This window comes from Neoarius graeffei, chromosome 22 (genome assembly GCF_027579695.1).
Source record: "Neoarius graeffei isolate fNeoGra1 chromosome 22, fNeoGra1.pri, whole genome shotgun sequence".
Lineage (NCBI taxonomy): Eukaryota > Metazoa > Chordata > Actinopteri > Siluriformes > Ariidae > Neoarius > Neoarius graeffei.
This window is the reverse complement of record NC_083590.1, coordinates 30838212-30861446: the sequence shown is the minus strand read 5'-3', so window position 1 is coordinate 30861446 and position 23235 is coordinate 30838212. Positions and strand designations below refer to the sequence as shown.

At 41.4% G+C, this 23235-nt stretch overlaps 1 protein-coding gene across 1 annotated transcript in view; it reads left to right on the top strand.

Moving 5' to 3' along the window:
- The window catches only part of adgrb2 (adhesion G protein-coupled receptor B2), an 836040-nt gene that overhangs the window by 659881 nt on the left and 152924 nt on the right, over positions 1-23235 (top strand). Inside the window, exons 23-24 of the mRNA XM_060904734.1 lie at positions 10722-10820; positions 16303-16474. Coding sequence (XP_060760717.1) covers positions 10722-10820; positions 16303-16474 — 271 coding nt within the window. The remainder of the gene's footprint in view (positions 1-10721; positions 10821-16302; positions 16475-23235) is intronic.

The following is a 23235-nucleotide window of genomic DNA, read 5'->3' as shown; positions in this document are numbered from 1 at the left end:
TGTGAGTAAAGAAGGATTTTTCTTACAAGTTGGAAAATGATCCATCTGTTGAATTCCCCGACTTCTAACTACCTGGTGCTGCAGACATCGTTCTACACGGGGACACAGATGAAAACCTGGAAGAGCATGGAGGAGTACAACTTTTTATATACTGTATGGCTGGGTTAAAGAGCTGGAGATCAGGACACTACAAGATAAATCCTGTATCGTTTATCCAGGGTAAGTCGGAATTTTGGGGCTTTTTGTACGCGTCTTTGCAGTGGTTGCTAGGATGCCACAAGTTTTAATATCGGGTGTAAACTAACCATAGCTGCTGATTCTCAGTCCTCCCTGCGCTTCTCTTCCAGAAAACGATAAGGGTGTTTTATTTCTTTTTTTTTAATTAGAATATAGATTGTATTCAGTCACATGACTTTTGCTTGTGAGTTTACTTCTGGTGAGTAAAGTGGTGGTCAGGCAAACCAATTTGGCTGCCGTTATGTAAAGAGCGAGTGAAACAGTTTCTGACTATTCTCGCAGTTTAGAGGCCAATGCATGGTCAAGATACCTTCAGAAAGTTGCTCTTTGCGATGGGATTAGATCCTTACATGTGAGTAAAGAAGGATTTTTCTTACAAGTTGGAAAATGATCCATCTGTTGAATTCCCCGACTTCTAACTACCTGGTGCTGCAGACATCGTTCTACACGGGGACACAGATGAAAACCTGGAAGAGCATGGAGGAGTACAACTTTTTATATACTGTATGGCTGGGTTAAAGAGCTGGAGATCAGGACACTACAAGATAAATCCTGTATCGTTTATCCAGGGTAAGTCGGAATTTTGGGGCTTTTTGTACGCGTCTTTGCAGTGGTTGCTAGGATGCCACAAGTTTTAATATCGGGTGTAAACTAACCATAGCTGCTGATTCTCAGTCCTCCCTGCGCTTCTCTTCCAGAAAACGATAAGGGTGTTTTATTTCTTTTTTTTTAATTAAAATGGAGAAAATGCAGTGAGAAGGTACATTCCAACATCTAGGCCACAAATCTTCACTGTCACTCCAATCGTTTCGACGAATTTTGTATAAACTCTAATTTCTAATTATATCTATCCTTTGCTTCTTTCTGACTTAGATTATCCAAGTAATCTGGTCGTCAAACTTTTTCAACTGTAGTTTTCATTACAGACATCTGACATGTTCAATATCGCTTGTCTTCAGTATGTAAACAAAGTTCGCTTGTCCCCCAGGGCAATGGTAGCAACGGTTGCTAGCATAACTGTGACATCAGTGCAATGGGTCTATAAACATCTGAGAAAGCTTTATTTTTTTTCCTCTCAATAGAGTAAGGACCACCCCTTTAATCAGTGTGCCAGTGTAAGATACAAAATAAAAAAAAAACCCATAAAACAAGTGCTTCATTGACTGTAAAGAAACAATACGATTGACTAATTAATAGTGACACATTTATGTATTTAAACCTGTATGTTGTGATTTTGTTTTTGAGTCCACCAAAATATGACTCATTATGACACTTAAAGTTCCTGAATGATATCTATCTATCTATCTATCTATCTATCTATCTATCTATCTATCTATCTATCTATCTATCTATCGTACCAATCAAAAGTTTGTACACCCCTACTCATTCTGACGTTTTTCTGTATTTGGACTGTTGTCTACATTGTAGAACCATACTGAAGACATCAAAACTATGAAATAACATAGTATGGGACATGTATGGGATTATGCGGTAAACAAAATATGTTTAATATTTTCGATTCTTCAAAGTATCCAGCATTTACCTTGATGACGCTTTACACACTATTGGCGTTATCTTACCCAGCTTCATGAGGTAGTCACCTGGAATGCTTTAGGTGCCTCGTCAAAAGTGAATTAGTGCAACTTCTTGCCTTCTTAATGCGTTTGAGCTCAAACAGTAAATAATAACAATACAGTAAACAGCCCTATTCAACACCACAACTATAGTAATCCATATTATGTCAAGAACCGCTCAACTAAGTAAAGAGAAACGACGTCCATCATTACTTTAAGACACGGCGTGACTTTTAATTAATAAAAATGAAGGAAAAAAAACAGTGAATGAATTAGAAGGTGCATCCAAACTTTTGACTGGTACTGTATATACAGTAAAGAGAAAAGACATTTTAAACCCATGCACTGTACAGTGTCCTTCACAACAGCTTATGTATGTAGATTTAAAAAAATAGATATAAAATTTGATATATCATGTAATAATTTACTTTGGGTAATAGGTAACAAAGCAGTTGAATAAATGAACAGTTTAATAACATTTGTGTTCAGTTAAATGATTGATCAAGTGACCATCAGTCAAGTAATAGTGTACTAAATTTAATCAATTCATTTCAATCAAGTTTCATTCTAAATCTTTGTTAATATATCTCATCTCATTATCTGTAGCCGCTTTATCCTGTTCTACAGGGTCGCAGGCAAGCTGGAGCCTATCCCAGCTGACTACAGGCGAAAGGCGGGGTACACCCTGGACAAGTCGCCAGGTCATCACAGGGCTGACACATAGACACAGACAACCATTCACACCCACATTCACACCTACGGTCAATTTAGAGTCACCAGTTAACCTAACCTGCATGTCTTTGGACTGTGGGGGAAACCGGAGCACCCGGAGGAAACCCACGCGGACACGGGGAGAACATGCAAACTCCACACAGAAAGGCCCTCGCCAGCCACGGGGCTCGAACCCGGACCTTCTTGCTGTGAGGCGACAGCGCTAACCACTACACCACCATGTCGCCCTTGTTAATATATCATAAAACATTTTTATTTTCTTCTAAACAGTAGGTTAATAATTTTAAAAGGTTAAAAATAAGAGAGTATGGTACAAAAGTCTGAGGGGGAACAAACAAAAACAGGAAACAAACAGAAGGATTGAAACAATGTGGGGCGGCACGGTGGTGTAGTGGTTAACGCTGTTGCCTCACAGCAAGAAGGTCCTGGGTTCGAGCCCAGCGGCTGACGAGGGCCTTTCTGTGTGGAGTTTGCATGTTCTCCGTGGGTTTCCTCCGGGTGCTCCGGTTTCCCCCACAGTCCAAAGACATGCAGGTTAGGTTAACTGGTGACTCTAAATTGAGCGTAGGTGTGAATGTGAGTGTGAATGGTTGTCTGTGTCTATGTGTCAGCCCTGTGATGACCTGGCGACTTGTCCAGGGTGTACCCCGCCTTTCGCCCGTAGTCAGCTGGGATAGGCTCCAGCTTGCCGGCAACCCTGTAGAACAGGATAAGCGGCTACAGATAATGTATGGCTGGATACATTCAGTATTCACGATCCTGCACTATTTCCACCTCACTATTTAAATTTCAAATTATCTTCTTTGTATTAAAGGTCAGATTTCTTTGAGTTTCCCTTGAAGCCTGTGTTCAGATGACACTCTGATGGCTCTAACACGGATCGTCAGGTTTTACAGAAACTTCTCGGGTCCGTGCCAGCTCAAGTACTCGCTGACACTTCTTCTTTTCTCTCAAGTTATTGCTGATAATAATAAAAAATGTATTAAATTAATTTTATATTAGATATTGCGAAATGGAATCATTTTTGATTCGTGGCCTCAAACTTTTCGACCAGACTTTTTGGAAAGTTGGCACTGTTTCTCAGCTCCAGTGCTCGGCACACATTGCCTTGCAAAGATTCAGGATTTCTCTGCTTTCAACACATCTGATATGATGGAGCTTATGAGGGGATTCTCAATTCCTTTTCAAGATGGTGAGGAGTTTTGGGGAAAGATGAAGTTTGAAAGATGAAGATGAAGCTTGTGTAGGTCAGTGGATCCCGAGGGCTGGAACTAAAGTCTGCTGGGCTAAGATGCCATTTCTAAATAAAATCAAACATGAAAGTCTTCATTAAAAGAGAGAAATTTGTTATTGAATGTGACTGAAAATACGCTTTCATTAAAAACTCATACTTAGCACATGATACAAATGCATTTTTAATTAACTTTCTATCATGTTTCTTGCAGGGATGAGAGTTTTCGCTTTTCGGCGGATTTCCGCTTTTTCTGAGTAAAAATCTACCTTTTTATCTCATCTCATTATCTGTAGCCGCTTTATCCTGTCCTACAGGGTCGCAGGCAAGCTGGAGCCTATCCCAGCTGACTACGGGCGAAAGGCGGGGTACACCCTGGACAAGTCGCCAGGTCATCACAGGGCTGACACATAGACACAGACAACCATTCACACTCACGTTCACACCTACGCTCAATTTAGAGTCACCAGTTAACCTAACCTGCATGTCTTTGGACTGTGGGGGAAACCGGAGCACCCGGAGGAAACCCACGCGGACACGGGGAGAACATGCAAACTCCACACAGAAAGGCCCTCGCCGGCCCCGGGGCTCAAACCCAGGACCTTCTTGCTGTGAGGCGACAGCGCTAACCACTACACCACCGTGCCGCCCTCGACCTTTTTATATTATGCCAAATCCCTTGAGATTTTTTTTTTCATTTATTGAGGGGGGTTGGGGTATGTTCCTTCATGATACTCAAGCGTAATTCATTCCTATGACGATGTTACATGTTTACATTTTCGCCATCTTTAGTCTCGCTAAGTCTCGTGGTAGAATACGTGTTATCTACAATGTAATTGGCCAAAACATCGATGGCGAGAGCATGGTAGCCAATCATAACCGTTCTTACAAAAGTACCCACATCCGTTCTATTTTATCGAAACTTGCAACTTGCACATGTTCATCATCGCTGCTCTTCAAAAATACGTTTCTCTTTCATCTATTGTTTTATCTATCGTATATGATAGTCAGTAAATCTGAATTAATGCTGACAGTTTTGAAAACTTAAATATTTCAAAAGACTTTTTGAAGAAATCATATGCAACTAATGAGGACATAGGGAGAAAAGGTCAGTCACCCTAAAGCCTCGGTCACAACCAGCCGTACGTGCTCCTATGGCCGGTCTACGTGCAAAAAACGCAAGAAACGCACGGAGGGCGCGCATGTGACGTGCTGATTTTCGAGCCGTAGACTGGCCGCAGAGGTTCTTTGTCATGTCAAACAAACTCTACGGGCGCTTACGTTTTTTTTCAGGTTGCAAGACAAACTTACGGCCAACGTGCGTCTTTCTCCACGAACAAAAAAAACCGCAGCAATTTGGGAAACGCCAAAAATCGCACGGCCAAAAAAATCGTACGTCCGGTTGTGACCTAGGCTTAAGAAATGTTATTTAATATATGAAAATTTTGATAATTAATAGCACTTAAGTTTAATGTGAATTTAGTTTGTCATTTTTGTTGATCATGAATTATAACCATACCCTTGAATGTAGAATGTGATTTTATTTTGAATTCAAACAATACTCCTATTGATTTGAAACATATTTTCATGTAAATATATAAAAAAGACAACAGATATTTTTTTTATCTACTACAGCTCAGATTGCAGGAAAAGTGGTTTGTAAGGCCTTATTTTTCAAAATTTTCCGGGGGTATCCCTCCCAGACACACCCCCCCCCCCCCCCCCATGTTGGCTTCGGGCGCCTTTGGCTCACTCGCATACCTTTATCTTGTTTTCTGCTTTTTTGATGACCACCCACTCTCATCCCTGTTTTTGATTAACTGAGCATTCATTAATCAATAACAACTTATTTGTTCTTCTATGGGGGCGGCACGGTGGTGTAGTGGTTAGCGCTGTCGCCTCACAGCAAGAAGGTCCTGGGTTCGAGCCCCAGGGCCGGCGAGGGCCTTTCTGTGCGGAGTTTGCATGTTCTCCCCGTGCCCGCGTGGGTTTCCTCCGGGTGCTCTGGTTTCCCCCACAGTCCAAAGACATGCAGGTTAGGTTAACTGGTGACTCTAAATTGAGCGTAGGTGTGAATGTGAGTGTGAATGGTTGTCTGTGTCTATGTGTCAGCCCTGTGATGACCTGGCGACTTGTCCAGGGTGTACCCCGCCTTTCGCCCGTAGTCAGCTGGGATAGGCTCCAGCTTGCCTGCGACCCTGTAGAAGGATGAAGCGGCTTGAGATAATGAGATGATTTGTTCTTCTATGTTACAACCAATAACAGTTTAGTCACTTCCTCCTACTGTAAATCATTGATCACCAAATATTACATTATTCTCTTTAATGAAAGTTTTATCATCAAAAACATTGCTACCCCTAAAATGTGTGTAAGCATGAGGCTGTACGCATGCAGAATCATTTGTCATCCATCATCCACCATGGAGAAAACCCGAGAGATTGCATTACTTATCCATTGCATGGATAAGTCACGATAAAACAAGAAATAGTCTAAAAACTTTTGACCTATACATTTCACCATACTGCCTCTGCCAGGAGGTTAATATCTGAACATCATTAGATCTCCCAAGAAGATAATGACCCCAAATACACACTCAAATCAACACAACAAGTTTCACTCGAGTTCCAAATTAGTGTTCTCTGGATCTAAAAACTATTAAAAACATGCAGTATGGATTGTAAGGATATCTCACTTGAATAAACATAAGAATTTAAAGCGAGACGGCCTTTCGATTTCATAAAATCAGTGAAATTTAGTTCCCTCTGAAATGTGGTTATTGTGATGTATGTTTATTTCTGTAATATCTAAAAATATCAGGCCATTCTGTGGCTGGGAAGTTATTTAATTTGAGGGGATTAAAGCAAATAATGTGCATGAAATCGCTCGCTTCGTGCAGTCAAGCAGACAGAGGAAGTCCGTGTGTGTGCGCATGCGCAGGTTTACCTTTGAGCGTGCACTGACAGTTCCATCATTCTGTCGCTAAACGAACAGCTGATCACACCGAGGTGTTCGCTGACCGCCGATATTTTTAGTTTATACTTTCCTTCGTATATAACATACTGTAACATCTTTTCTTCTCACTTTCTTTCCGTTACTGTAGTCGGTCTTTCACGTTTCATTCGCACACTCACGTCCTTCATTTTTCTCTCCTGTTTCAAATTTGTATCCCACAATGCCTTGCGCGAACGGGGAAAGCCCACCACGTCATGCATGACATAGTATCTTGTATTGCATCATGGTGAAGCAGGAAAAAATAACTGAGAATTTAGGGCCACGTGACTCTAAATTCATTAATTGTTCTATTAAAAAAAAACTAATAAAATTGGAAGTCTGTGATTCGAATTCAGTAGCTTTCGGTCCACAAAACAAAAATAATTAGGTGTCGGGGAAAATTATTTTTATGACTTACACTTGAAAAATCTCAAAGGTAGTCTAGCTTTAATAAAGGACCTTTTTTCTGCATAGAGGTCACCGAAATCCTCTACAAGTGTCTTCAATCTTGTTCGTCATTACAGGAAAAGGTTCAATGGTTTTAATCTCTCCAGGGCAAGCTTCTCCATATATTAATGATGGGGTGCCTAAACTTTTTGGATCAGCGTAATGAATACAAAGCCATTGTGAAAACAATTGCTTGTTCTTTGCATCATAGTATGTTCAAGCTGATGATGCAGGGCTGCCAACTTTTCGAAATTCCTTGAAGTGAAATTTTTTTTTTTTTTTGGGGGGGGGGGTCGACGGCAAAATTTTTCCGCACACCATACAGTAAGTGGGAATTTTGTATTCAGTTTGATAGTCACTTGTCCCCCTGCATTCTGGTGTTTTGTTTGTGGGTCGTCCAGCTGGAGATGGACAATGTTGGGGAGGGGGTTGAGATTTTGGATTTAGTAGATGTTCCTGCATTCTGGTGGATTTTTGGAGTGGCCTGCTGTGCCATACCTACATTCTTACACACCCTGACTTGCCAGGCCTTCAGCTTGTGGCCAACAAAAGCACCAAGTTTTGGCTTAAAACCCCCCCACACTAGAAAACTACAGATGACTGCCAATGTTCCTGTAGCCCTATAGACCTGTGTTTCAGATTTAAAGGCAAGTTCATGTTTGAAAATATTTCATCAGCTAAGCCTAAACACCTTCTGAATTGAAACTAAATGTTAAGTTTTTAATAACTGTTGCAAAAAATAAGATTGTCCCTCACTGACTATTCATTATGCATTTAAGGGCTTTCCCCACCACTGGGTTCAGCAGAAGATTGGCATGGGGAAAAATATCAACAGCAAAAGAACAAATAAAATGCTTAAACAGGAAGCAAAATGTGCATGTGCTACAAGAGACATTAAAATGATTAAGTTTGAACAGTATTGAAACACAAAAAGCTGAACCTTGGCCATAGGTGGGAATGTGCACACAAAGTTGGGCTTAAAAATTTTGGTCATACTTAAATAAGCTATATTAATATATTTCTTATTAATTTATTTCTTATCTATGTTTCTTATTAGTAATAGAACATTCGTCAGGGCCTGTTATCTGACAAATATTCTCTACCTGTCTTGCCCTCTTTGAAACCCTGTCTCCTCAGTATATTGTTCTCTGTCTTTTTTTTTTAATTATTCACAAGTTCAAGTTCTTTGATATTACAGGTGACCATGCTTTATTTACTTTAACTGAGCAATCACATACATCATAAATAATTAAAAATAAATACCCTGTAAATAAACAATAGGTATGGTGGCTAATGGCTCTTCTTGCATTTGTAATATCTCTTACTTGCTTTATTTTACAACATTTCCAGTATGGCTTCAAATAAAGTCATAAAGTATGATAACATACAGTAAACAAACTAAAAATGCACCTTAATAAACGTGTGCTAAGGAGGTGCTCTCCCGTGCTGCTTGTTGGGGAAGATAGAGGCTGTGGCACGGCAGGAGGCCTATAATGATTTAGCATGCCTAGTACACAGCTCTCGATATGGCATTAAATATTTTCACAACACTTATAGGCTAAAACGATTCAGAAACTTTATATAAGTTCATAATTACGCCAGTAATGCCACACATTGGCGTGCATATGTACAAACCTGTCCGAGACACCCGTCTTCAACTCGGATACCTTCTTCTCTCTCCTCTTCCTCTAAATTGACGGTAGGCAATTATCCAACTTCCGGCGAGTGCAGCATCATTAGATGCGCCACCTACCATAGGGGAGTGTGTACAGAAGGGAACACCTCTCTGCCTGTTTAGCCGTGCGTAAGGTGTAATTGATTGATCGCAAGTGGTTGGCGCGACGCAATGGGTAGCCTAGATCAGATAGATAAACTAGATTTTTTTTCTAGCGTGAGAAATCGGAGGTATGGCGTGTGAGCGTGTGAAGACAATCAAATGCGTGTGTCTCACGCTCATTGCGTGAGAGTTGGCAGCCCAGGACGATGTCACTTGGTGCATGAGTTATTCAATTTATAGTTTTTTTTGCTCGTTTCATGAGATGAGGGGTACCAATAATTTTGGAATTGACTATTTATATGGATGTGTACACAAGTCACGAATCAGTGTAACTGCTTTTTGTTCTGTCTTGCACACACTAGTGTGTGTGTGTGTTAATGATGTGAAGTGATTTTGACCGCTCACCCAGCGTGGCCCATGAGCGTTTCTGATGTTCTCAAACCACTCTCCAAATTAATGAAGCATCTCAATGTTGCCCTTTACATCCTGTGAACGTTGTGCTGCAACCATCCATCACAAACGCACGCACGCACGCACACAAGCTGATTCCAGACCCACCCACTTCGCCATCCAAGTTCTTCTCACAAACCAGGGAGAGAAAAGTAACAGAGCTTTCTAACTCCCGTTCAGCGAGGCCGCTTCCCCTGTGGAAGCTTTTTTGACTTTGCATTTGGCTGACGCAGGACTTCTAGTTAGCGTTAACATTTCCACAGTGTTAAAGGCCAGAATTTGAATTTGACTCCACCAACACATTTATAAATAATGAATAACGCAGCAAACTTCCCTTAGATCACATCAGTTCCTCTTCTCCTTTAGGTCGTCGGAAGACTGCAAATTCCGGACATTTGTGAAACTCGGGTAGAGCCTGACGGGTTCATTAAACACCCAAATCCATGACTAATGACCTGAGAGAGACAGAGAGAGAGAGAGAGACGGATCAGTACGCCCTCATACGCTTTCTTTACCACAACACACACTCGCACGTAGATAGAGGGAATATTTCAGAACCCTGAGGTCATTAGTCATGGAGTTCAAGCACGTGGACGTCTATTTTATTACAACTTGCATTAAAAAAAAAGAACTTCCAAAAAACAAAGTTGCTTCTTCCAGCTCCTTCATGCTTCACGGGTTATTAATGAGGTGTAGTGAGAAAAAAAAAAAAAAAAAAAACCTGCTGTGTTTTTTTTTTCCTCTGTGCGCACTCTTTTCTGTCTAACACAATTCCTTCTCTCTTAATTACTGTATATACTGTACAGCCTGTATAGTACAGCTGTGCTTGTTTATTACCATGCACATTAATAATCTGATGTATCATGTAATGCCTGTGTTGTTGCTATTGCAAATATGACACGTTAATCATTATTTCCATTGTTTTTCTTTTTCTTTCCTTCTTTTTTTTGGTTTTATCTTCCATTGTTTCATTCCCTCTTCTTCCCTGTCCATCCATGTCGTCTGTGTTTATCATTTGGTAATTGTTGCAAATGTGCCTTATGGTCTCCTTTGTTCCTTTAATGTGTGTGTGTGTGTGTGTGTGTGTGTGTGTGTGTGTGTTCTGATGAACTTTCTTCTGAAACCTTCTGAACTGATATGTTTGGGTTGGATGAACCTTCTTTTCCATCCTATATGTGTATGTTTCCTTGCCCACTACCTCCCTGTGTGCTGTGTATGTGGATTGGGTATCCGTGTGTGTGTGTGTGTGTGTGTGTGTGTGTGTGTGTGTTGGGTCCTGAAGTCCATCGCTGGAGGTGCGTAGCAGACTGCTCCTCCAGTGCTCCAAGTGTGGGGTGATCTCCAGCACTGCTCTGTCCAGCTCCACCACCAGCAGCACCATGTTAGTCCCATTTCACTCTGGCTTCCTCTCTCTTTCTTTCTCTGTTAAAAAAAACCCAACAACGTTTAATGCCGCGTTTTCTTCTCTACATCCCTTTCTTTTCTTTCGCTCCACATCTCTCTTTTTTCACTCACTCACTCACTCACTCACTCACTCACTCTTCCTCCCGCTTGCTTCTACCTGTGAGAGTAAGACACTTAAACTCTTCAAAGAACTGCTCTCTTGCCACCTCACACACACACACACACACACACACACACACACACACACACACACACACACACACACACACGGCTTGAGATGTTTGTTCTTTGAAGAGGTAGAGAACCAGAGAATGGGTGCAAGGTCACCTCTTGTTCTCTGTAAGAAAATTGGACTAATCTGTGGCTTTTTGCCAATTTAGTCATATTATTGAAATAATAGCTGAATTACTGATATCAATCCATCCATCTCCTGTCTCTCTCTCTCTCTCTCTCTCTCTCTCTCTCTCCAGTTATTTCATGGTCTGTACCTCTTTCGAATGCAAATTTAGTTCAGTGTGTGTGATGTGGCTTTTTCGTGCAGCTACAATCTGATGACTTTAGCTCTTGCATTTCCATACTTCTGAGTGTCTGACTGTTTTTCCCTCTCTCTCTCTCTCTCTCTCTCTCTCTCTACCATGCTGTCATCTTTCTCAACATCATTGGTAATGAACTAAAAGTGGGTTGTCTGTCCCCTGTCAGTGAAGCCCATTTACACTCAGGATTTGGACTCAGTGCAGCGAGAACACACTAAATTGGTGTCAGACACCATGGCTAAGCAGCATGAAGCCAGCACCAGCCACAACTACATCTGAGTCGAGTTGGGCGGGGCGTTTACTGACAGCTAGCATGTTCTCAGAATGCAACAAAGTGAGACAGGAACCACCTGCCGATGCATATTTGAAGTAACACGCACCAATGGAGAGGCAAATGCAAGAGCAGGGTCCAGTAGTCTGAGTCCTATAGCCAAATGTTTATTATTATTATTATTATTAGTAGTAGTAGTAGTACCTCTCTTCCATCCAGTGTTTGTGTGATAGGTGTCGTCATCCACTGACCAAGAGAAAGCACTTATGGAAAATAGATAAACAGATTGATTGTTTGATTGATTGATTTACTTTATTGCCCTCACCCTGGAGGCGGCACGGTGGTGTAGTGGTTAGCGCTGTCGCCTCACAGCAAGAAGGTCCTGGGTTCGAGCCCCGTGGCCAACGAGGGCCTTTCTGTGTGGAGTTTGCATGTTCTCCCCGTGTCCGCGTGGGTTTCCTCTGGGTGCTCCGGTTTCCCCCACAGTCCAAAGACATGCAGGTTAGGTTAACTGGTGACTCTAAATTGACCGTAGGTGTGAATGTGAGTGTGAATGGTTGTCTGTGTCTATGTGTCAGCCCTGTGATGACCTGACGACTTGTCCAGGGTGTACCCCGCCTTTCACCCGTAGTCAGCTGGGATAGGCTCCAGCTTGCCTGCGACCCTGTAGAACAGGATAAAGCGGCTAGAGATAATGAGATGAGATGAGACGCACCAATGGAGAGGCAAATGCAAGAGCAGGGTCCAGTAGTCTGAGTCCTATAGCCAAATGTTTATTATTATTATTATTATTAGTAGTAGTAGTAGTAGTAGTAGTAGTACCTCTCTTCCCTCCAGTGTTTGTGTGATAGGTGTTGTCATCCACTCACCAAGAGAAAGCACTTATGGAAAATAGATAAACAGATTGATTGTTTGATTGTTTGATTGATTTACTTTATTGCCCTCACCCTGGAGGCGGCACGGTGGTGTAGTGGTTAGCACTATTGCCTCACAGCAAGAAGGTTCGAGTCCCAGCGGCCAACGAGGGCCTTTCTGTGTGGAGTTTGCATGTTCTCCCCGTGTCCGCGTGGGTTTCCTCCGGGTGCTCCAGTTTCCCCGACAGTCCAAAGACATGCAGGTTAGGTTAACTGGTGACTCTAAATTGACCGTAGATGTGAATGTGAGTGTGAATGGTTGTGTGTCTCTATGTATCAGCCCTGCGATGACCTGGCGACTTGTCCAGGGTGTACCCCACCTCTCGCCCATAGTCGGTTGAGATAGGCTCCAGCTTGCCCGTGACCCTGCTACGGGAATGGCTATGGATAATGGATGGATGGATCTCACGCTGGGAAATTGCTTTGTTGCATCAGCCAGTTATCAGACATGTGAAAAGAAAAAGACACACTGTACAACATAAAATAGAATAATAAAAAAAAAATTCCAAGAACAAGCCAACTATATAATATACAGATAAAAATGTAATGGTAATATAAATTTATGTGCTTTGTACACGTGAATGTTCATTATTTTTGCTAAAAAACAAGACTTGTGATAAGCGAAGCTAAGATGAATGAATGATGCACAGTTCCTATTATTTATGTCCCTGTGATATGACCTGAGCAGAATTTTAAAAAGATCTGAGGTGGGTTTCCCAAAAGCCTCTTAACGCTAAGAGCGTCTTCACTAGGAGAGAGAGCGTTCATTTGTGCTGCTCGCTCTACCGTTTAATGATGATGTTTGTGCTGCGATGCTCAGGCCTGGTGATTTTACTTATATCAGGTGAAGCATCCTGTAGTACCTCTATGGTAGTCGCATGAGTCAGGGTTTGATCACTACAGTTTACCTGTTACTTATGCTGCTTTTCCACTACCAACGCGGCTGAGTCGGGCTGAGCCGTGCCGTGCTGAGTTGGGCTGAGTCGAGCTGAGCGGGGCTGTTGGAGTTGCATTTCGACTACAACCGCGCTGAACCGTGCTGGCTGGAAGTGGGTGGACACATTGGGTGGAGTTAGCGAAAGTGGGTGGAAGTCACGTGATGTCGTTAGGCGGCGCAAACAGTGACATCAGTGACCTTTTAAGCGGTAGTCTCACGACCCGGATAGTAAACAATAAACATGGAGTCGTTAGTGTTGCTGGTCTTGGTTCTGTGGCTTGTTGTCACCGACAACGCAAACAGATACTGGCAAGAGCGTATAGATGAGGCGAGGCGCATAAGGCTTCAGAAATTCTCATAATTCGTAATTCTTCTTCTTCCGGGTTTACGGTGTTTACAGATCCCAGCGTGCTCGCGGGGCGTGTGTGGGCATGTGAGGACACTCCTCCTCACCAATCAGTGCACAGGGGAGTGTCTGCTCACGCCCCTAGCCCCACTCGGCTCGGTTTGGCTCGCTTCAGCCCCACTCCAAAACCGTGCGAGTTTTGGGTGCTAAGCAGGGCTGAAGCGAGCTGAGTCGCGCCGCTCTGAGGTAGTCGAAACGCGAGCCGTGTCGGGCTGAAGTGAGCTGAAGCAAGCTGAAGTGAGCTGAAAAAGGGTAGTGGAAAAGGGCCATTAGTGTTGTCGTACTTGAGACCGGTCTCAAGAGCACTTTTTGAAGGTCTTGGTCTCATCTTGGAATCCACCTCATTTTTACTCGGTCTTGGAAAAAGAGGACTCGGGATTTTATTTCAAGACCGATCAAGACCACAACTGTGGGGATTTCACTAAATTGCCTGTGCATTGTCTGATTTATTTGGTAACATCATTACCATGATGGGATGTAAAATTTCCTGCTTCAAATGCAACCAATAATGTGGCTTGTTGCTAATTTGAAATTTTTCTTCCTGTTAACAGCGGTCATCCCCTCCCTCCTTCTCACCCACTGATCTGGTCCTGGTCTTGATTCAGTCTCGCCCTGCTTTGGTCTTGGTCTTGACTTGATCTCAACCCCTCAAAGTCTTGGTCTTGGTACACTTTGGTCTTGGTCATGGCTTGGTCTTGGTTTAGGTGGTCTTGACTACAACACTACTGTTACTGTTACAAGTTACTGTTACCAGCCATAAGTTGATTACTTTTTATATATGTAAAAGCACATTACAACATGCTTCCTTCATCTTATTCCTTGGGAGTTTGCCAAATTATTTAGTAAAGAACGCCATGTTGTACTGTACTTTCAATTATTTATCATTGGAATGTCCACGAAACAAGTTCGTTCCTGTTATCACCGATGATGTAGTAGCTACAAGCAGTTGTTCCCTCACCAGCTCCTCTTTTTTTTAACACTTTCGAAGTTAATTAGTTAAAAAAGGACTGCCATTGGTCATGTTACAGAGTCACCAGAAAGCTTGTCCGATGTTTTTGTTGCATCCTGCAACTAGTGCACTTCCTATTTCTATCCATTTAGAACACATGACCAGTTCCTTCCAGAGAATGTCTTCGTATCAAGTTACATCCCTCCTGTGATAATGATAACGTATTACAACAAGCACGTTAATATAAACATGTGATCCGAATTACAGCCGGCACTGTTGTCAGAGCTACTGGTAGAAAAAAAAAAAAACAAGAGTCATCAGGAGATGGCATATCCTCCCGGCCCCCACATGAAACACCACTCCAAGTTTTCCGAATTTGAATTGGTTGCCATGGAAATACGGAAAAATAAAAATCACTTAACATAGCTGTCATGTTTCGTGAACAAATTCCTAATAGTTATGCTCTGGAAATGAAAATGTTTACAGACAGACGGACAGATGGACAGAGCGATAGCTATATCCCCCCGCATTATATGCCGGGGGGATAATGAATCAGCCCTTGTTTCACCAAACAGGTTCAAGAATTCAAAAGTGCTGTAGCAGAAATATTTAGTAGTAACACTTCATGCCATTTTTAATGTATGACTTTCGTAGTGATGACGACAAAATCAGGAATTTGTGAAAGAACGACAATTTTTAATAAATCAAGAAAATCAATGTCGAAATGCTTTTCTTTCATGCTTACAGTGTATACTTTTTTTCATTACAAAATAAGCTGCAAAACCTTAATACATGTTCAATACAATTGGAAAGGCACTCGTTAGTGAATATACCTCCGCCAAGCCACATATTATCGACATCAACACAAAATCAAATCACTTGAACGGAGAATAATACTAAATTTCATTGTACACCAAATTTCATCACAATCCATTCAATACGTTTTGAGTTACATTAGAAACAGAAAATAAATAAATAAATAAATAATAAAAATCCTGGATCTGCATATATATAATATATATCCGGATTTGCATCAAAATCTAATCAATTGTTCCTTGGCCCATGGCCCACATTTTCTCAAAATTTCATCAAAATCTGTTTACTACTTTTTGAGTTACATTGGGAATAGACAAACAAACCAACGGAGACGAAAACATAACCTCATCCAACAAAGATAGTGGAAGTAAACATCATTTCGGTTCCAAAGAATAGGGAGAACAGAGAATTTAACCTGACTGGTTATCCAGTGGTAAAAATACACTAGGGTGCCAAAATATTTTTTCTTGAATATTTATAATGTTAAACATCCATTAACAAATAAAGGTTTGTAACATATGGATATATGTATAAAGCTAAAAAATCTATGTAAATATGTAATGAGTTGTAATGAGTGGAATGTGTAACTGAGCCAGATACTGAATGAGCCTGTGTGTGTGTGTGTGTGTGCAGGACGTCATTGTGGAGTTCATGCGTTGTTCTGCCGTTGCTGGCGCTCACATGGATGTCAGCGGTGTTAGCCATCACGGATCGTCGCTCCACACTCTTCCAAGTGCTGTTCGCAGTCTTCGACTCGGTCCAGGGCTTCGTCATTATCACTGTTCACTGTGCCATGAGGCGAGAGGTGAGCGAGTTCTTTACTATAACTCAGAAACCACTGAAGCATTGTGCTCACAATGTGTATGATGTGGATTTTCAGTCATCTTTGACGGAATATGATCTTGAAGAAGCTGTACTGCCGAGCCTGCTTCTCGTGCTACATTTAACGTAACACATACATGTCAAATATCAATTATATGTAATTAAAGCAAGCTGAGAATTCAAAAATGATGAAAATGTAAATACACACATCAAATGAAGGCGGCACGGTGGTGTAGTGGTTAGTACTGTCGCCTCACAGCAAGAAGGTTCTGGGTTTGAGCCCACTGGCTGACAGGAGCCTTTCTGTGCGGAGTTTGCATGTTCTCCCCGTGTCTGCGTGGGTTTCCTCCGGGTGCTCTGGTTTCCCCTACAGTCCAAAGACATGCAGGTTAGGTTAAAGTGCATATCACGGGTAAATTCAGGAGCAAGATCAATGTAATTCTCCTATTTTATATTCAACTTTGGTCAAATATCTGTAACATTCTGCATTCTCTGAAATTTTTTTACCTTGCGCAATACCAGAAAAATTCAGTTGAAATCGAGCCATTTGAGGCGAATTGGTCCGCCTCTGAAAAAACTTGGCATTTGGATTTCCCGGGAAACATTGGTTTTCGTGACGTCGCGTGCGGGACGCCTCCCTCTGAATCCTACGTCAGCGCTGGTTTTTTTATGAGAAAACGACCTGGTGGTTTTCTGCAAATTTCTTCAACGTTATCGCGTAATTATTAAAATGGTTAACAGATGTATCGTAGGAGGGTGTAGCAACACCAATCGTGATGGGATTAGTACTCATCGTTTCCCAAAAGACCGGACAATGAGAGAGAAATGGGAGCGCTTGGTCTACACAGGCTGTGCACTGAAACCGTGCAAAGCTCGCGCAGCCTGCTGGCGCTTCCGCAGGTAACGTCACGAATCTGGCTCCAGACTCCCTTGGGATTTTTCCAGACGCGTTTTGTTATTTTATTTTTTTCTGCTGTAGACAGATGGCCTTGTGCAAAATTACCCTTCTGGATGAGTGTGTAAAGGGACATACTTTCATATTAAAAAAAAAAAAACGAAATTGGTCCAGAATATGCACTTTAACATGACCTTGAGCGAGGCACCTAACCCTCAACTGCTCCCTGGGTGCTGTAACATAGCTGCCCACTGCTCTGGGTATGTGTGTGTGCTCATTGCTCACATGTGTGTGTTCACTGCTTCCGATGGGTTAAATGCGGAGGATGAGTGTGCATGTGACAAATAAAGACTTCTTCTACTTAACCTTCCTGTGTAAAAACTCATATTCAAGAATAATTATAATAAATAATAATTATTATTGTACAGTGTCACTGGTGATAAAAAATAGTAATAATAATAATAATGTTGTTTCTTGTTTTTTTTATCACCAGTGACACTGTACAAATACATTTCAGAATATAATAATAATAATAATAATTATTATTATTATTATTATAATACGGGCGGCATGGTGGTGTAGTGGTTAGCGCTGTCGCCTCACAGCAAGAAGGTCCGGGTTCGAGCCCCGTGGCCGGCGAGGGCCTTTCTGTGCAGAGTTTGCATGTTCTCCCCGTGGGTTTCCTCCGGGTGCTCCGGTTTCCCCCACAGTCCAAAGACATGCAGGTTAGGTTAACTGGTGACTCTAAATTGAGCGTAGGTGTGAATGTGAGTGTGAATGGTTGTCTGTGTCTATGTGTCAGCCCTGTGATGACCTGGCGACTTGTCCAGGGTGTACCCCGCCTTTCGCCCGTAGTCAGCTGGGATAGACTCCAGCTTGCCTGCGACCCTGTAGAAGGATAAAGCGGCTAGAGATAATGAGATGAGATGAGATGAGATTATTATAATACATAGGGCCAAATTACTCAATTCTGATTGGTCAATCAAGGAGGGCTTTTTTCCTTAACACGGGGCCATGTTTCTGAAATGCTATTGGCTAGTTCATTGATTGGTTACGGTGACAAAAATTAGCAAGTTTTGTCAACAAGATGGCTTTTGTAAAGAAGTTCCAATAAAATTTTGTAAACCACTTTCAAAATCCTCGTGTCGCGTCGCCGTGTCATGATGAAAGACGCTTTAGAAACTGATTCAAACGTGCAAGATAGTCTCGCGCCCTGATTGGTTCAGAAAACGTGAATGACAAATGTTGTGAACTTGAATGGCTTCCGAAGTATGAATTTGGCCCTATATATTATAAACAACTAATCGTATGGTTCCTTGTAAAATTAAGGATCAATTTCACTCGTGATTTCAAAGTTTTGAAATTGCCCTCGTCGCAAAACTTCGAAATCACTCGGAAAATTAATCCTTAATTTTACTCGGCCCCATACGATTACCTATACTAATAATATTGCAGTTTTTTATGATATCAGACCGAATTTGAGTGTAATTTTGAGCAATAAAGATTATTATTAAAAATAAATCAATTAATAATAATAATAATAATAATAATAATAATAAAGTAAAAGGAGTAAAAAAAAATAAAAATAAAACAAGCATAGTCATCCGGTTCAGTAATAAAAATAATAAAACTCTACATTATTACTGAGGAAGAAACCATAAACCTACAAGCACTTTTCATAAATATGGATTCTTTGAGTGGAAAGCTTAAAAAAAAAGATAATAATAAAAGAAAACATCTTTGACTCTAAGAAATTAAATTAATGTCTGAATTTTAAATTTTGAGGCGGCACGGTGGTGTAGTGGTTAGCGCTGTCGCCTCACAGCAAGAAGGTTCTGGGTTCGAGCCCCGTGGCCGGCGAGGGCCTTTCTGTGTGGAGTTTGCATGTTCTCCCCGTGTCCGCATGGGTTTCCTCCGGGTGCTCCGGTTTCCCCCACAGTCCAAAGACATGCAGGTTAGGTTAACTGGTGACTCTAAATTGACCGTAGGTGTGAATGTGAGTGTGAATGGTTGTCTGTGTCTATGTGTCAGCCCTGTGATGACCTGGCGACTTGTCCAGGGTGTACCCCGCCTTTCGCCCGTAGTCAGCTGGGATAGACTCCAGCTTGCCTGCGACCCTGTAGAAGGATAAAGCGGCTAGAGATAATGAGATGAGATGAGATGAGATTATTATAATACATAGGGCCAAATTACTCAATTCTGATTGGTCAATCAAGGAGGGCTTTTTTCCTTAACACGGGGCCATGTTTCTGAAATGCTATTGGCTAGTTCATTGATTGGTTACGGTGACAAAAATTAGCAAGTTTTGTCAACAAGATGGCTTTTGTAAAGAAGTTCCAATAAAATTTTGTAAACCACTTTCAAAATCCTCGTGTCGCGTCGCCGTGTCATGATGAAAGACGCTTTAGAAACTGATTCAAACGTGCAAGATAGTCTCGCGCCCTGATTGGTTCAGAAAACGTGAATGACAAATGTTGTGAACTTGAATGGCTTCCGAAGTATGAATTTGGCCCTATATATTATAAACAACTAATCGTATGGTTCCTTGTAAAATTAAGGATCAATTTCACTCGTGATTTCAAAGTTTTGAAATTGCCCTCGTCGCAAAACTTCGAAATCACTCGGAAAATTAATCCTTAATTTTACTCGGCCCCATACGATTACCTATACTAATAATATTGCAGTTTTTTATGATATCAGACCGAATTTGAGTGTAATTTTGAGCAATAAAGATTATTATTAAAAATAAATCAATTAATAATAATAATAATAATAATAAAGTAAAAGGAGTAAAAAAAAATAAAAATAAAACAAGCATAGTCATCCGGTTCAGTAATAAAAATAATAAAACTCTACATTATTACTGAGGAAGAAACCATAAACCTACAAGCACTTTTCATAAATATGGATTCTTTGAGTGGAAAGCTTAAAAAAAAAAGATAATAATAAAAGAAAACATCTTTGACTCTAAGAAATTAAATTAATGTCTGAATTTTAAATTTTGAGGCGGCACGGTGGTGTAGTGGTTAGCGCTGTCGCCTCACAGCAAGAAGGTTCTGGGTTCGAGCCCCGTGGCCGGCGAGGGCCTTTCTGTGTGGAGTTTGCATGTTCTCCCCGTGTCCGCGTGGGTTTCCTCCAGGTGCTCCGGTTTCCCCCACAGTCCAAAGACATGCAGGTTAGGTTAACTGGTGACTCTAAATTGACCGTAGGTGTGAATGTGAGTGTGAATGGTTGTCTGTGTCTATGTGTCAGCCCTGTGATGACCTGGCGACGTGTCCAGGGTGTACCCCGCCTTTCGCCCGTAGTCAGCTGGGATGGGCTCCAGCTTGCCTGCGACCCTGTAGAACAGGATAAAGCGGCTAGAGATAATGAGATGAGATTCATCACTCTAAATAAATAAATAAATAATTTGAGAACCCCTGATCTACAGGACCACATACTGTACTTTGACAGAAAGAACTGAATATGAGACTAAATGTATTCTCTGTGTAGGCAATCTGACATTTAACAGGCTAGAACAGTGAACCCTGGCTAATAGTATTCCAGTAAATGTCGTCTTACGCATTCATGTTAGTCATAGCAGAAATGTTTCCTGTGCTTTATTATTTTTTAACAATAGACTTATATCATCATTGCTCTTTACATGACAGAATATCAATCATTTCCAAGATAATTGGACGGTTATGAAAGTCAATTATTGATCATGTTTCTCACCTTTCAATTTCTCATTTGATGTATCAGCATGCCATAGGATCTACACACTGCAACACTCGATCCTGAGTCTCTTAGGAATCTATATGTTCAAATTTGATCTTGATAAAGCCCCAGTCTTGAAATTTCGACAATAATGCCACTAATTTGGGAATTCACATTTACATCAGAAGGCATGATGACTATAAAACAATAAAACTGTGAGGAAATGAACAGATCGCATTTGGACAGGCATCCAAATAATATTTTTTTGGGAAAAATGTAGAATAAATGTAAGAAATAAAATGCAACTGTGCATGGCGTTATTGCTGGGCGTCACATGACGTCATATCCGCCTCATTAGTTATTCGAAACTTTAGCTGGTGGTCTACCAAAGCTCAGTTGACAAAGCGTTTGTACGGAGAAGGTGCATCGCTTGCATGAAAAATGCCTTACGCTTGCGTTGTTTTAGGTTGTTCGAATCGATCAAACCGTGAAACTGATAAAAGTTTCTTCAGGGTTCCCCGTGAACTAATAAAAAGGCTGAACGAACACAGGATTTCACAAAAAGACGTCGAAAAAGGTGGCTTTTGAACCTCTTACTGAAATCGAAGGGAGCCGAGTTGAAGCATGCTCGAGTTTGCAGTGATCACTCGGTGAAAGGTCTGTATCTCCCTCTCAGCTATGGCATTAGTGTTTTTCAAGTACTTTTCTTGCTATGTGTTATTTTACGGTACTTTTTTTTAGTCACGAAGTGCTAAAGTCCCCAGCTGTTTCTTTGTTTCCTCCTCACAAAGTCCATATGCATGAAGGTCGCGACAAAATTCTTACCCAGCCGTACAGTTACAATGTGCCGTGATCACTTCTTCTCCGTCTTGTTTAACTAAGATCCAGGTCTTTAAAGGGGTTTCTGATGATCTTTGTGAATGATTTAGCTGAGAGATAAGAGCCAACACAAGTGAGAATCAAGCGGACTGTTGTTTGTTTACACCTCAACTTGCAGCGCTTCGTTGTAAAGACGCGAACGAAAAGCTTAAAAAAAAAACATACTTAGACGGGCAAAAACAATACAGGATTCATTCGGCAGCGACTTGATACTGAGGTCCTTTACCCAGCCACATACAGAAAAGTTGTAAGCCTCCGTACTCTTCCACGCTTTCATCTGTTTTGCGGTGTAGAAGGACGTCTGCAACACCAGACAGTTCGAGATGTCGGGGAACTCGAGTGAAGGGTAGTTTTCGAGATCGTATGACAAATCCTTCTTTCCCAGACTGTAGGGGTCGATTCCATTGCACACAGCAATCTTCTGAATATATCTAAAGCCAGCAGTGGCTTCTAGATTACGAGCGTACTCTGATACGTTATTGCAAGTAGTTTCCACTACGGCAGCTGTTCAGACCACCAGCTATTTCACTTCCAGTAAAACCACTAAGAAAAGTCACGTGACTGAAACCCAGCAATAGGAAATGCTTACATGGCTGTGTTGAACCCTCAATTCTGATTGGTCAATTACAGCATTCTGTGGTCTGTTATTTCTGTAGAACAGACGGTTGCTTTGTGTTGAGTCCCGAATCACCCTGTCAGGGTTTATTTCGAAATAATGATATGACTGGCTACTGTACATTATCTCTTACGGAACCATTCACAAGGCAGTGAGATGTTTTAATCCCGGAGGCTTACTTAACAAAAATCATAGTCAGTGCAATCCGAATAACCAATAACTAACAAGCAACAAATAAAGATCAAAGGGCAAGGCAAGGAGCAACGTCAAGAACAAGGTAACACACAAGATCGCTATCCAAAATACACAACTCCGAACTTAAATGACTCCATCAGTTACCCAGGAAATGGCGTGGGAATCTAAAAAAGTCATTCAAAAGTCAGAGGACGGCGACCCCTGGCAGCCTGGAAGATAATTACTCAAGCTTGATGTTGTGTGTACATATAAACAAATCCTTTCACATACAGTACGATGCAAAAGTCTTCGGCACATGCAAAGAAATGCTGTAGAGCAAAGATACTTTCAGAAATAAAGGAATTAAATGTTTCTACATTAACAAAATAACAACACTATAACATGCAATGAACAGTAAAAAATGAAACAAAGTCAATATTTGGTGTGATGACACTTTGATTAAAAAAAATAGTCTGAGGTACAG